Genomic DNA, 15,129 nt, shown 5'->3' with positions numbered 1-15,129 from the left:
ACCTGTGTTAGAATGCAAAAAATTACGGCGATCGGAGCGGTAGTCGCTGAGCTTAAGATTTACCCTGAAGACTAACATATTTGCTCCTCTCACAGTTACAGTTGTTTCTTTCCCACAAATTTCACATAATGGGTTTTTCTGTACAAGTCCAACATGTTGAAGCCACGAAAAACATGTCTTAAGCAATGTTGTGTAGTTTTTCTAAAATTAACTGCCATTTTTAATAATCAAATGTTACTTATGTAAGTTAAAACTGAAATAGTACCGTAGGTGTATTATTTGCTAGTATTTACACCTGTTGATATAGATTTTTTAAGTTAATTGTTCAAAATAATTAATCAGTACCGGTATCAATTGATTATGTCGATGGTTGTGATTATTAAGTAATATCGTTTGCCAATTTCGATATAAAAAACCGGGTCTGCTTATCGTACCCTACCCCAATATAACTTGGACAGCCCTGGTAAATGTTTAAAAGTCCTACTTCATATGTTTTGTTAATTTGTTTTAATATTAAAATATATAATAGGTATTAAGAAGCTGCAGTATAATAAGCGGCCACCAAACTAGATTAGGCTATGTGGGGTTTAGTATAATAAGTGGCCAACACAACAAAATAGAATCCCTGACATTCAAGGTTATCTGAAACTACTGAAATGAAAATCAGCTGTTGATTAGGAATGTCTTTGAAACTAATGCAATCACTAAACCACAATCGAATCAGGGTAACATATTATCACTCAGAAATAAGCCTAAACTTTCAAATACAAAAGTATTCTAATTATATTTATTTCCAATTAATTATTGCCAGCTCTTTTTAATGTATTGAATGGCAGTATTGTTCCAAATTAATTCAAACAAAGTAAAATTATTTGTATGGTATTGGTGTGGTGGCTGTAAGTACAATAGTGATATAAAAGTGTTATTTATCACAAGCTGTCAGACTGGTTTATCCTTCAAAATAGTAAAAAGTAGGTAACAAAATGTTACATTGATTTGTGTTCATAAATACACATAGCCTAGATGTTGTTTTATTTTTAGTTAAATCACTTTTTAGATATAAAAACAACTGAACTACACTGTAATTTGAAATACCTATAATGTAATTCAGTTTGACATTTTGGTTTTGGAAGATTAGATAATCATAGATATCAATGTTCGATTGTGCTGGTGGCCACTTACTATAATGCAGCCTTAAAAAGTAACTAAATATTATACTGTTTTGTTTATAAAAAAAACAAAATAGATATATCGGATGCAGTATAATAAGCGACCACCTCCAATATTCAAGGTTATCTGAAACTAGTGAAATTAAAATGTCTAACAAAATTACGTTACATGTTGGACAATCTGGTACATGCTCTGTGGTTGGAAAACTACCAAAAAGTACACTTATTATACTGCAGCCATCTAACTTTTACTACGGCACTTAAAATGCTTTAGGCCAAAAGTTGATTACAGTGGATGGAAGTAGTTGCTTTTTTATTTAAGTAGACTTCAGGCCAACGTATGTATATTTTTTCTTGGTCAAGGTAAATGCTACTATGGCACTGGGAATAACTTAGACTGGAAGATTACAAGTGCCAATATTAGGTACTTTTTGACTTAACCGGATACGCACATGTGTGTGTGTGTGTGTGTGTGTGTGTGTGTGTGTGTGTGTATGGGTGAGAGGCAACAAAGCAATCACTACTATAGCGCCAGAAATAACTTGGACTGTGAGTAGATTATAGTGGCATGAAGAAGAAGTATTTTACTGAAGTATACTTTTCAGACCAATATGTATATATTTTCTTGATCTGAGCAGTAATGCAAAAACTACTAAAGGAACGGGAACAATCTGACTGCCCCCTTCCACAAATAATTATCTTAACTTTCTTCAATGGGTACTAAAAGCATTGTGTTTATGAGCTCAAATTGAATAGATAGAATGTCTCTGTTTTCCCAGTCCTTTACTTTACCATGTAACAAATGATTTAATAAAGGAAATCATTAATTATTTAAGGAGGTGTTTATTGTGTTTTGGGGGTGGTCAGTGTAAAACAATAACCACTGAGTAGCCTATGTCTCATAGACAATTGTATTGTTTTTCTTTTCAGGATGTGGGCAGCACAGCAAGCACAAAATCAGCAACAGAATCAGCAGAATGCTGAGAAATCTGCGAACTCTGGTAAAGCCCTTGGAATGACTTCTGCCATTTCCACAGCGGATCCTAAACCAATTGATATTCAGAGAACGTTAGAACTTCAAGAAGCTTTGAAGCCCTTTAACGTGTGTGAATCTGACCAGGAGCTGAATCACCGGTAAGTTCCACCTTTATTAATATCCAAACACTACACACACAGACACTGTTATTTAGACAGAAAACACATTTTTGATTCTGTTGCAATGAAAGAAAAAAAATGAATTTATAAGGTAGAATTTCCAATATTGAAAATGGAATAGATTTAATTACAGAAGGGAAATACAGAAAAGTGGGATTAAAAGTTATGTAATACCATTTTGTAATATCATTCAAATTTGTTTAAATGTAACAAGACTAATAAGTTCTCAGGAGGTGGTTGACCAAGCTGGTGAAAAACAAAATATAGGATTAGAGCTCTGTCAGCATGCAAATACAATAAAGTCCAATTGTCCAATCTTTTAATAATTTAAATAGACTAGTTTTCAAAGAGGGTAAAGTTCTTGTTAACCTTCTCCCATATGAGTACTAGCAAGCCACTCCGCTTTTAGTGGCCACTATTTCTGGGAATCTATGTGAAAATTGTAGAAAAAAGTATGTTCGTTATTTATATTTTTCAGATATTACTTTACCAAACTTTGTGTTTTATAGGTATTTAAAGTTTATAAATTAAATACAAATACATACACATTTGTATAATACAAAAATTTAATTTATTTTGACAAATAAATTAGAATTTTTATAGATTGGTAAATAATAATTACTCACATAACATTATTTTTTATAATCACTTACGTACTTAAAATAGCTTTTTCTAGCTTCTTATTAGACAGATAATTGTGAGTATAAAATAATAAATTTAATCAAGCCTTTGATCAATTGCACTTAAAGGGAGGTTTGAAATTGCTGTGTTCACATAATAGCATGAAACAAACTAGTATTTATCATGTAAAAACAAAACCAATAACTCAGATCAACTTGTAGAAAAAATACTTGATACACTTACCAATAATTTTGGCAAATATCACCATTATAGATATCTAGTTCTATAACGATTTTCTCTATAATAAATTTATTTATTTGTATTTCTATACACCATAAGTTTGATTACTAATAGTTTTCATTGATGTTATTTTTCAGTATGGAAATATTGTGCAAGCTGAACACTTTAGTAAAAGAATGGATTAAGGAAGTTAGCATAAGTAAAAACATGCCCGATAGTGTTGCTGATCAAGTTGGTGGGAAAATTTACACCTTTGGATCATACCGGCTGGGCGTCCACCACAAAGGCGCTGACATTGACGCCCTCTGTGTGGCCCCTCGACACATAGAACGTTCAGATTATTTCACTTCTTTTTTTGAAAAGCTGAAGACTCATCCCGAGGTTACGGATCTTAGAGTAAGTACCATACATTTCAATTTTTCAACTTTTTACTGTTATATAGTAATTGTATACCACAGCTTATAACTTACATGTTCGCTATTACTGCCTACACTGGTACTTGTGGTTTCAGCTTAATTTAGCCAGTAGGCGAAGTATTGTTTAACAGGCAAGAGTTTTACACCATCTCATTCTTAATCACTTTGTGCTATAGACAATTAAACTGGGTCATTTTTTAATATAAAAATTTCTTTTTTGTAATAATTTTTATTAAAAAACATCACATTTCTGTTTTATTTTTAAAGTGTGATTTAATAATTAACTTAGCCTATTCTTTAAATACTTAGACTGCATTTATTATTTAGCCTACATTATTGGTTTTTATGCATATTCTCATGATCAAGATCAACCGTTCTTTGGGATGTAGTACTTAAAATTTCACATTAGTAATTTGTTATACTAGAAGTTAGTTAATTTAGATAATTCTGTATATGAATGTTCTTCAGGGGGTCATTAAAAATATAAAAAAAACCTCATACAATACTGATATTCCATTACATTGGCAGCTCAGCAACATTCCGGGAAAAATACAGTTTTGTAACCGTAAACGTAAAAAGCCTGTGCCTGTGCCGCTGGTTATCAAAAAATGTTTATCAAAATGTTATCTTGATCACTGGTTATCATGTGGTTATTGTTGTAAATTATGACGCTTTTGACCCGTTGTGAAATGTTCATTACCATTTGCAACACGTTATATTACGAATACAGCGGCATCTTCAGTCGTCTGAATCATTTCATGCTTTAATAAATCTGAACCTTGGTGTTAAAAGATTTATTTCAGTTCAATTTTATTACAAAATGTTTTCTAATAAATACAACTATAGCTCTTAATATAAGTTTTTATGTTTATATATATGTATATAGGTTCTTAAGTTTTTTTTTATTATTGCGGTGCAAAATTACAGCTTTTTCTATTACATTATTGATTATAATTGTAGTTTGTATTATTATAAGTAATTTTACATAAATTCTTTTTTCAGGCGGTAGAAGAAGCATTTGTACCTGTTATCAAAATGAATTTTGACGGAATAGAAATTGACATGTTATTTGCTAGGTTGGCATTGAAGGAGATTTCAGAAACCATGGTAAATATATATTTATTAACAATTATAATAATGTCAATAATAAATGTGTTTATTTTTCTCATTCAAATACATGTAAATACAGAATGCAACAATATATACAGCTTGAGAAAAATATACCAAACCAAAAATATACAAATCTTGCACTTGAGTGGGAGTCATCATCAGCTTCTTAATTAAAAGAAAGAAAAAATAAGCAGCAAACCCAAGTTCTATAATTAACAATATAAAAATACAAGCAAATTTAATTGTAAACAAACTTAAATTACTCTAAACCATTAAAGTTACACTTGTTAATTATGAAACTCCAACCCATCTTCAATATAAAAAAATACATTTATAAAGCAAGAAAAAAATATTTTTACTGAACAACTAAATATAAGTTTTCAACATCTTCAGCATTTTTACTCAACAACCAAACCTTGAGTATTTTTAAATTTATATAGATCTATTAAATTTATTCTCACTTGGAATTAAATTTAAAAACTTATTTTCAGCATAAGTTTTATTGTTAATGTGTCAACATCAAGTTTTATAAGTATCATAGCTTTTTGTGTAATGTACTGAGGAATTTATGTAAGATATATTTTAATGAATGCTATCTTATATGTAGGCCTATAAGAAACATACAGTACTAAAGATACATTTTAAAAGTAAGATACTTTTTCCATTAAACAATCCACCATTTAGTTTGTTGGTATTGAGGATTTCTGTTTACTTTATTCCTTTCCGGCACGTAGTAAATAATAAAACCTCTGGTATTAAGTCAATTTAACCTGCTCATATTAAAAACTTTAAAATCGTTAATGAAAGATGACCTCTGCACTCTACTATTTCATTAAGAACATAATGGTGAAATAATCCACTCTTCCTCATTATTTACAAAATAAGATTGTGTAAAAACTTTATATTATTATAATGATGTACTTTGCAGGACCTACGAGATGACATGTTGTTAAAAAATTTAGATCAAAAGTGTGTTCGAAGTTTAAACGGCTGCAGAGTAACAGATGAAATTTTGAGGCTAGTCCCCAACATAGAAAATTTCCGACTAGCTCTCCGGACAATAAAACTTTGGGCCAAACGTAAGTATATTTCATATTGCTCCTTCAGTTCAGTCAAGTAATTAAGCTCACAGAAAAAAGTAGCATACTCAATCCAAGTATTTTCATGGCACATTCATTTAATATTAATTTTAAATTGTTTTTCTTAATTTATTGTTGGTCATATTTAACACAATACTTTATGATATTTATTTTAACTGAAAAGGTTTCTTTTATGAAAGAAATATTGTTTTTATTCCAAATGATTGATGATATCTTTTTATTATATTTCTTTTTTTTGGATTGTACTAACAAAACAAAATGTTTTGACTCTATGTACTTTTGTTGTCGTTTGTTTGAATTGATATCCAATATTATTATCATAAAGTATAACTGAATTGTATTGACACTGTAGTGTGATATAGAAATAATAATATTTATTGTTTTTACATCAATAATGCAATTAATTTATTGTGCTATTGATTGAAAATTCAATCCTTTTTTGTAAACTACTTCTTTACAAAACAGTTGACAAAATAAACTGTTATAAATATATAATGAATTTTGCCAACAGGACATGGCATCTACAGTAATGTACTCGGATATCTTGGAGGCGTGTCGTGGGCTATGTTGGTTGCCCGGACCTGTCAGCTGTACCCCAACGCAGCCGCTGCCACACTAGTCCAGAAATTCTTCCTTGTCTTTTCTCAATGGAAGTGGCCTCAACCTGTCCTGCTGAAACAACCTGACACAGTCAACCTGGGCTTTCAAGTTTGGGATCCTAGAGTCAGTATTTTTGTCATTTCTTATACCTGATGGAGGAGACGTAACTAGTTAATATTATTATACATTTACGGTTACCTGCTGTATTGTAGGCATTAACACTGCTAGCTTGTAAATTAGTTGAGGCCAACTCTTCACTATGCTGATTGGTAGATTAATATTGATTTCAAGTCAAAGCTCGGCCAGTGCTGTGCATTCAATGTCAGATGGTAGATGTTGGTGCGCCGTTTTAACAACTGCTTAAAGAATAAAAACGGTTCGTGTACGTAAATATAATTAAAAATTAACTGGCTATATTCAACGTTTGATCGTGGATGTTTGTGCACTGTTATAGAAACTGTTTCAACTTGGAATAAAAACGGGTTTTGTACGTAAATATAATTAAAAATTAACTTGATATATTGTATTGTATCTTTCCCTCGTCTTGCTACAACCAGATATTTTAGTTGTCGAACTGTGGACTGGGTTCTCCAAGAAATTGTCGTATATAACTTTCCTTATTGTGACTATTTGCCATAATTAATTACCTCACACATTTGTGGTTAGATACGAGCCAATATTTTGACGTAAACATGTGCTCTCGACATAGTAGCAAAGTTGTAAGTGAACCAGGCTGAGACTTGTCATATGAGATTATATGTGATAAATTAATGCAGTAGCTTATTCATGCAGTGAAGATAAAAAAATAATAGAGTAGAGTCATATGTCTGTGACATAATTGTTGTGTACTGATGTCTCAATGAAAAAATATGCAAATGAGAATTAAATGACTTGAAATTTTGCATGCAACCTCAGGGAAGGCAACTACGTGACACTCCTACCTTGCATAAAAATTGTCTATTTCATCGTCACAATTTGTTTTGTAATTTTTGAAACTACATTGAAATCTACTTTAGGTATTGAATAGTTATAATAACATTTTTGTTCATTTGTGTTGGCTAAGACCAGAATATTGTGCTGTGACATTTAAATTTACGGTAAACACTTGTTTTTAGGTAAACGCTTCCGACCGGTATCACCTGATGCCTATCATAACTCCCGCATACCCCCAACAGAATTCTACATTCAATGTGTCCGCGTCAACGCGTGCAGTGATGGTTGAAGCGTTCAGACAGGGACTTCAACTCACTGAGAAAATCATGACTGGAAAGTGCGGCTGGGAGAAACTGTTTGAGGCCCCAAGTTTCTTTAACAAATACAAGTAAGTAGATCATCCTCATGAGCATATTCTAGTTTTGTGGTATTGGAACGTCGTGTTAAATTTCATTATTACATAAAAACGAAATTTTTGTCAAACTAGTCTTTTAACGTCTTGACCATTCAAGAGTTTAAAAGTTTTGTAAACTGTCTTTAAGATTATTCTTTTGTTTTGCAAGTTTTGATTATTTGTTATATTTATGAAAAAATAGTTGCTTTTTCAAATTTTATCACCCAGGATTTTTAGGTAACACTGTTATTGTACGTAACCAATCACAGCAGTTTCTATGGTTTCCGTCAGTACCCATTAATGGTTAAGCTAGGTTAATTTAATCCATTGGAAGTGTTAGGTAAACATCGTTGCTACTTACATTTTCATTTAAATTACATTTATGATCAGTAAACAATGCCTAACAGTTTTGTTGTGTGCTATAGATTACCTTATGTTCCTTACTAAATAATCAATAAAACGTGGTATTCAATAAATATTCTTGAATGGTATTGTAATAAGATGTTTTAATTGTTGCAGACACTTTATCGTACTGCTGGCGAGTTCTGCGAGTCCAGAGGAGCAGCTCGAATGGTGTGGACTCATAGAGTCCAAGGTCAGGTTCCTCATCATGAACTTGGAGAGGAACATCCAGATCAAACTAGCTCATGTCAATCCGGAATGTTTTTCGCCCAACCTTCCCGCTCCTCACATTTCTCCGACACCGACCAACATGTGGTTCATCGGTCTCGAGTTTTCCAAGTCCGAGAATCTGAATATTGACTTAACGTACGATATTCAACAGTTCATCAATGCAGGTAATTATCCAGCATCCTTTGTCTATTGGTCTGGTAATGTAATTTGTATTGCAGTTATTATGATGTATTGTTATATGTTTTTAGCCTTTTTCAAGCTTATTTAAACAAAATCACTACACATAAAAGATTTGCTCTAATTGTACATTGTAGTACATCGTTTCTTCCCCAGGAAACGTAGATTAGAATTGTGTTAAATAAATAATAATAACACAATTTTTTTTTTAATTTATTTAATTTAACTGACAACAAGTATACATTTTTTACACAAGATAAATTAAGTTTGTTTTAAATTTTACATAAACATTTTTCTTTCTAGCGTTATTTTAGTATCATAATAAATGTCTTGATGAAAATCCAAAACATACAAACGTTTTCCAATTTATATGGAATATAGAGTTATAAATAATATTGTAAATATGTGGAAGAACTTTCCGTATGAGTGAAGCAGTGAACTTAGTGAGTTCCTTTTCTGTAACAATTAAATTTAATTGTCAAAAAACCTTTATTTTATTTAATTAACTATGGACATAATGTTGTATCCATTCGAGTGAAATCTCATTATGTTATATTATGAGGCTTTTTTTCAATAAACAGACTTTTCATTCATAACATTTTTATTATTATGAAAAATATATCATCCACATGTCGGTGCGACAGACCCCAGAATTACCTAGAATCATTGACACGCGAGTGTCAATGCAATAGATCTAGGGTTAAAAATTAAAATACGTCTACTTCCTACTCATGTAGTTAATTTTACCAGGCTAAAATGTATAAACTCCATCATATAATATATCATCTAATTTTCATTATCGTTGTTTATATTAATTTACCTGTTGTTAATTAAGCAAAGAAAAACTATTTCTTAAATTTATTACAGCTCTTATATCAACACAATCAAGTTGAAGTGTAGTGAGTTTCTTTAACAACTGGATTAGCTTAGTCTCTCTCTCACTTTCGCAATCTAGTATAACATACAGTCAACTATGTATTTGTTGCTATTTGGAATATTTAGGAACTGTCTTTAAATGAAATTTAATACGTGTAACTGATAATTATCTTGACCTACAATCATTTCCTTACACTTTGATCAAGATAATGTACTCTAAATTAGAAAATACTCACTGCTTGTAAATTATTACGTATTATGTAAGATCAGTGGAAGATTCAATACATTATATTATGTTACAGTGCATCGCCAAGCCATTCTGATCAAGATGATCAAGGATACAATGAAAATCGAAGCACGACATGTGAGACGGTAAGTTACTTAAGCACATTATCAACTGGCATTTATAAATTCAATTGGATTTGAATAATTAATTCTGGTTATGAGACAGAATTTAATGGATTATTGTATCCTTTACAGTCTAATTTTACAATCATAAGTAACAATTTTCAGGAGTTCATTAAAGAATTGAGTTTCGTTTTCATTAGTTTATTTTGTAAATAATACTTAGTATACATTTTGTACTACGCAGAAATGGTTTATTACATATTTGTTGTTAGTGGTCGTAACAAATAACATTAAATATAGAGGAAGAACTAATTTTAGTGACTTTTTACAATCATTGTTGAAACCAATTAGTACAGAAAAGTTGTAGAATGTTCATTTATGTTTCAGATTTGCGTTAATTTAAAAGTATTAAACTCTAGGTTTATGAAAACTATGTTTTTTTTTGTCAATTCAGTTCAAAACAGTTTTATTCATTTAGCATATACACATATATACAAGATGAGTGTTAGGATTTTAATTCATGTCCTTACTAAATTGAAAAAAAAAACAAGAATACAGACAAATAAATGCGAGATATATCACAAGAAATAAAGAAAGTTAATAATACGGTTATTATTGTATTAGATTATTACTATATACTGAATTTAGATTATTTACAGCAGTAGCCCCTTAAAGTGAGGCTACAAAAGATATTTTTGAGTGAATATACAAAAAATAAATAACCTGTAATGTTTTTTTTTTGCACAGGTTTCTCAGTCTAATTAATGCATATAAACCTGTTGAAATGTGGGAAAGTAATTTTTCTACATGAAAGTTCCAATTAAGTTTTGTCTATTTCGAAATCCAAAAATTTAGTACTATCCTTATTTTCAATTATTTCATTAAAAATTGTAACTATAGGGTGAAATTTGTTTGTAGTTTCACAACAATGTCATTCTGTCCACAGGAAGCAGCTCACAGCGTACTTACCCAGTACTACCCTCAACCTGGTGAAGAGAGAACGCAAGGTCAGTCATTGCAGAATTATAAGAGATAAATTCAACCACCTATATTTTTCAAGTATAATTAGCAGTTATCAAGTTTAAATATTTTGTAACATTTCCCGAACAGAAATTAGTTAACATTGGTGATTAATTACAATATTTAAAATTGAACTATACTCCTAAATAACCAGAACTAACACCTGGAAAAACTGTGACTAATTTTACAATCAGATTCCGAGAATCTCGGTAATTAACAGGATAAAGTTCACAGACAACTCGAATTTATTAGTAACAGAAATGCATGTGCTAGACCTTGCTATTGAAGCAAATAATAAACTTGCATCAAATGATAGCAATGCTTTGTCATAAAGTGATAAAATTCTTATTCTTATTTTATTTATTGTTTTTCCAAATTTGTTAAAATAAACACACAAATGCAACATGATTATTACGTTTTTGTGAGGAACAATAAAGATTGATAAGTGAATATATTATTTATCTGAAAAAAGTGCTTTCAGACCTTGCAATATATTAATAAAACATCCTCTTTGGTAATTTGTTCTAAAACACAAACATTGTGTTTGCAGGTGTCCTCTAGTAGTTCGAACACTGCAGCGAGCGTGAATGGAAACGGAAGCAACTCGCCACCACTGAACTCTTCTGGCGAAGTGACGAATAGAAAGAGGCATTCGGACACAACCGTGGATCACAGCGTAAAGAAATCGAAGCCTAGTCTAGATGGTCATGTAAGTAGATTTCTGTAACTCCAATATTCTGTTAATTTTAACGTAAGGATAATAATTCCATTCCTATCTTCTTTTAATATTTGGTCGAGTCATAGCCAAAAATATTTGTTGAAATATTTTTTAATCTTTGATTAAAATTATTTGACTTGAAATATTTTAATCTGTCATAGTTACTCTACTTTTTAAACTATTTTGAACAGTTTTTTCATAGCGTTACATGTAAATTATAATATGAGAAGTGTTCCTTATTTTATTGTATCTTTTAAATATTATCTGATCAGTGGGAAAATATAAGAAGAATGATGACTAAGGATGATGGTCTCTGTGTATTATGTTGTGTAAGAAAATGAGGGCAAAAAATCATTGTCGTTATTTGTACCCAGTTTTTTTCTTATTAATTTTAATTTCTAGTAGTTCCAAACAATTTTCTGTAAGGTTCTGATGCATTCCTGAGCTTGCATACAACTCTAATACATAGTTGTAATTTGAGTCCTTGTAATTTTTTTAAAGTCTTTCAATTGTAATCAATTGTGCTTTTTTCTAAACGAAAAGTCTACGTAGAAGTTCTTTCTTCTATACGTTTTAAAAATTGTTGTGATTGTCTAACATGTGCTGTAGACTAATAAATTTAAAAAAATATTCAGGGATTGCCAGTAAAGTGTTGTATATAACAAATTTACATTACAACAAATTAAGTTTGAAAATCTTTTTATAGAAAACTGCAGTTTATCACGTTAAGCCATATTGTAATAGGGATCTATTTTGTAGCCTAAATATTAGGCCTAGACATTTTTGAAATTTTACGAAGTTGTCTATTACGTGACGTTTTGCGGGATTTCTCCCCACAGACTGGTAACATGTAGTACATTATAAACGTTTTGATTAAATCCACTTTTAGGAGTGCCTCAATATTTGACTGGGTATATGTTAATGTAAGCTACTTTATTTTGTACAGTTCTTTGTTAGTTGTTTGCAATGTAAATTACTGTCAACAAGTTTTTTTTTTTTCGGTATTATAATGTAAATGTATTACCGACTTGCCTCTAAATTGTGATGTTTGGTATTTGTTTATCATCCAAGAGGTTAATTGATAAGAAAAACAGTTTTTGAGGTATTTGTAAACGAGCGTGTTTCTATTAAACCTAAATAGGTGGTATGCTAGAAAAAGATTTTTTGTTAATTGTGGAATTGTTATACTCTTATAAATGCCATTGCCAGCAATTTAACTTTTTATTATTTTATGGAGGAGTTGAAAATGATAATATGGTATTTTACATGTTAACTGAGAGAGTACATATGAATACAATAAATGTGTTCGAACTCAGAAAATATTCCTCCATTTACGTTTCTTTTGTTATTATTTTTTTTTATAAACTTTCATTATACACTACAAAATATTTGGATTTCAATTGAATTTAGTTTCATATCAAACCATTTAAATAAAGTAAGGCAATTATCAATGCTATCCAAACTTTAATATGAACAATATTTCCTTGTATTTTTAATAATCTTGATATTGTTTTTTCGGCTGGACATTCCACTGTGTTATTCTGTTTTGTGCATGTTCCACTGCCTCATTTATGTATACAATCATCGAAACCATTGTGAATTTCATTCAACTATAATGACACTAAAATCCTGCTAATAAGCAATTGTATTGAATATCTGAATATAGTTAAAATCATTATGTAAAATTTGAAATCTTCCTGTGACATCCATTGGATGATAAGTGTATGTATAAATGTGAAAAGTGCTGTCAACCTTGACATATTCAAGTACCTAATATGTTTGTATCATTGTAAGTTAATTGTTATAGACAACTATGATTTACTCTGTTGTTGAAGGATGTAGCAGTTAAGCTTAGACTAAGATTATAAAAGCTGAGAGAATGGGCGAGAGAAATTTTGAAATGGGCCCTATTTCATTTTATGATATTAGATAGTTATGTTTTGTATATACATTTCAATATTATTTCATTTATTTTCTGTAAACATTTTCTGTATTTTATCGAGCATTCCAAAAATAAAAAAAAAAACATTTTTTAGAACTTGAGCTCTTTTAAATTAACCTTAACTTCCTATCCTGGAGTTTTCAAACTCCAGAACAATGTTCTTCTGTTTTGATGATTCATTTAAATGTTCGTGTTGGTCCCTTTCTTTTCTTCAATTTATGGCCTTCATCAAATCTCCTGAGTTCATCATTTAATATGTAACACTTAATTTTGTAGAAGACTTCAATAAGTTTCTGGCAAAGAATTCAACAGCATTTAAAATTATGAATAATGCATTGGGCATGTTATTCATTAAATTTTGTCTTCTGTATATGATTAGTAGATGACAGTAATTTGATACAAAGTCTAATCTTTTTAAAAATATGACGATGCAGCAAAAACATCAAACATCATTGTCACTTTCGATTTTGAGTAAACCTCTATGATAAATAGTGTAGTGTGTGTATGCGGTACTTGCTGGAGGGTAAGTGTAAAATAAAAAGTCTATTACTTTACTTCCAAACTAATTATTTATTAATTACTGACACCATCAGTTGTAAAAGGTGTCATAATCAGTTATCTCTGTTCACTCATTCCACCATAATATTTTTTATTATTTACCAACTCATTTAGATCAAATAGATATTTTTTGAAATTTTTAAAACTCAGTTCACTATTTGTCTTGCCCATTCTTTTTTTTATTAATTATTAAGTTATTGATTATTCAACCGTATTGGGTGAACACTTTAAAAATAACAATCACTTTTATTAAATTCTTAAAGGAGGTATTTATGTTGATTATTTTAATTCCAGATTCTGAATGAATTATATTAACGGTAATACTATTATTAGACTAAAAATAAAGGTTTTGAAAGTAATGGGAATGGGAATGGATAACCTTAGGCAAGATAATACCATAAGTATAAATACAAGTATAAGAGGTTAGTCTACAAATGATCTGTAATATTATAACAAGTTACAAGATAAAACGTAGATTAGAATAAAATTTATATGGACAATGAGTTATACAGGTAAAACTAAATAGCTTATATAATTATTTACCATTTGAAATTAACAGACCAATAATATAAAACAACAGTTATCTATAATGAAGTGAATAAATACTTTTTGAATGCGAGCTACAGTGGAAGAAGTCTTCTGTGAATATTTATTTTACAAGTTTTTAATTAAGTCAAATTAAGTCACTGAAATTAGTTTTCAAGAAGAGGCAGGTTTGGGCATTGATTTATCTAAAGAAGTTTGATTCATGATATAGGAAATAGGTTATAGGAAATACAAAACCTCATGAAATAGGAAAGTGGTTTTGTACAAATTCTGGGTACGTTCGGACATATTTTTAAAGCAATATCGTACCAACATATAAGTTGAAGCTTGTTCATGTAAGCAAACATGAGGAATTAAGCCGAATGTGTTATAATTTGATTTTCCAAATCTATATTATATTTTTTAATCTTTGATTAAAATTATTTGACTTGATATATTTTAATCTGTCATAGTTACTCTACTTTTTAAACTATTTTGAACAGTTTTTTCATAGCGTTACATGTAAATTATAATATGAGAAGTGTTCCTTATTTTATTGTATCTTTTAAATATTATCTGATCAGTGGGAAAATA

At 30.0% G+C, this 15,129-nt stretch overlaps 1 protein-coding gene across 3 annotated transcripts in view; it reads left to right on the top strand.

The window, feature by feature from the left end:
* Window positions 1-15,129, top strand: part of LOC124364767 (poly(A) polymerase type 3) — a 30,422-nt gene that overhangs the window by 1,728 nt on the left and 13,565 nt on the right. For all 3 annotated transcript variants that reach the window (XR_006922653.1, XM_046820496.1, XM_046820494.1), the window contains exons 2-11: window positions 2,100-2,303; window positions 3,323-3,581; window positions 4,604-4,708; window positions 5,640-5,790; window positions 6,323-6,534; window positions 7,527-7,732; window positions 8,258-8,535; window positions 9,727-9,796; window positions 10,719-10,779; window positions 11,343-11,501. Coding sequence is in view for 2 of the 3 variants with exons in the window: in XM_046820496.1 (XP_046676452.1) it covers window positions 2,101-2,303; window positions 3,323-3,581; window positions 4,604-4,708; window positions 5,640-5,790; window positions 6,323-6,534; window positions 7,527-7,732; window positions 8,258-8,535; window positions 9,727-9,796; window positions 10,719-10,779; window positions 11,343-11,501 (1,704 nt within the window). In the remaining variant the exon portion in view is untranslated. The remainder of the gene's footprint in view (window positions 1-2,099; window positions 2,304-3,322; window positions 3,582-4,603; window positions 4,709-5,639; window positions 5,791-6,322; window positions 6,535-7,526; window positions 7,733-8,257; window positions 8,536-9,726; window positions 9,797-10,718; window positions 10,780-11,342; window positions 11,502-15,129) is intronic.

The sequence above is a fragment of the Homalodisca vitripennis genome, chromosome 6 (assembly GCF_021130785.1).
Source record: "Homalodisca vitripennis isolate AUS2020 chromosome 6, UT_GWSS_2.1, whole genome shotgun sequence".
Classification (NCBI taxonomy): Eukaryota; Metazoa; Arthropoda; class Insecta; order Hemiptera; family Cicadellidae; genus Homalodisca; species Homalodisca vitripennis.
This window is presented reverse-complemented; position numbering and strand designations above follow the sequence as displayed.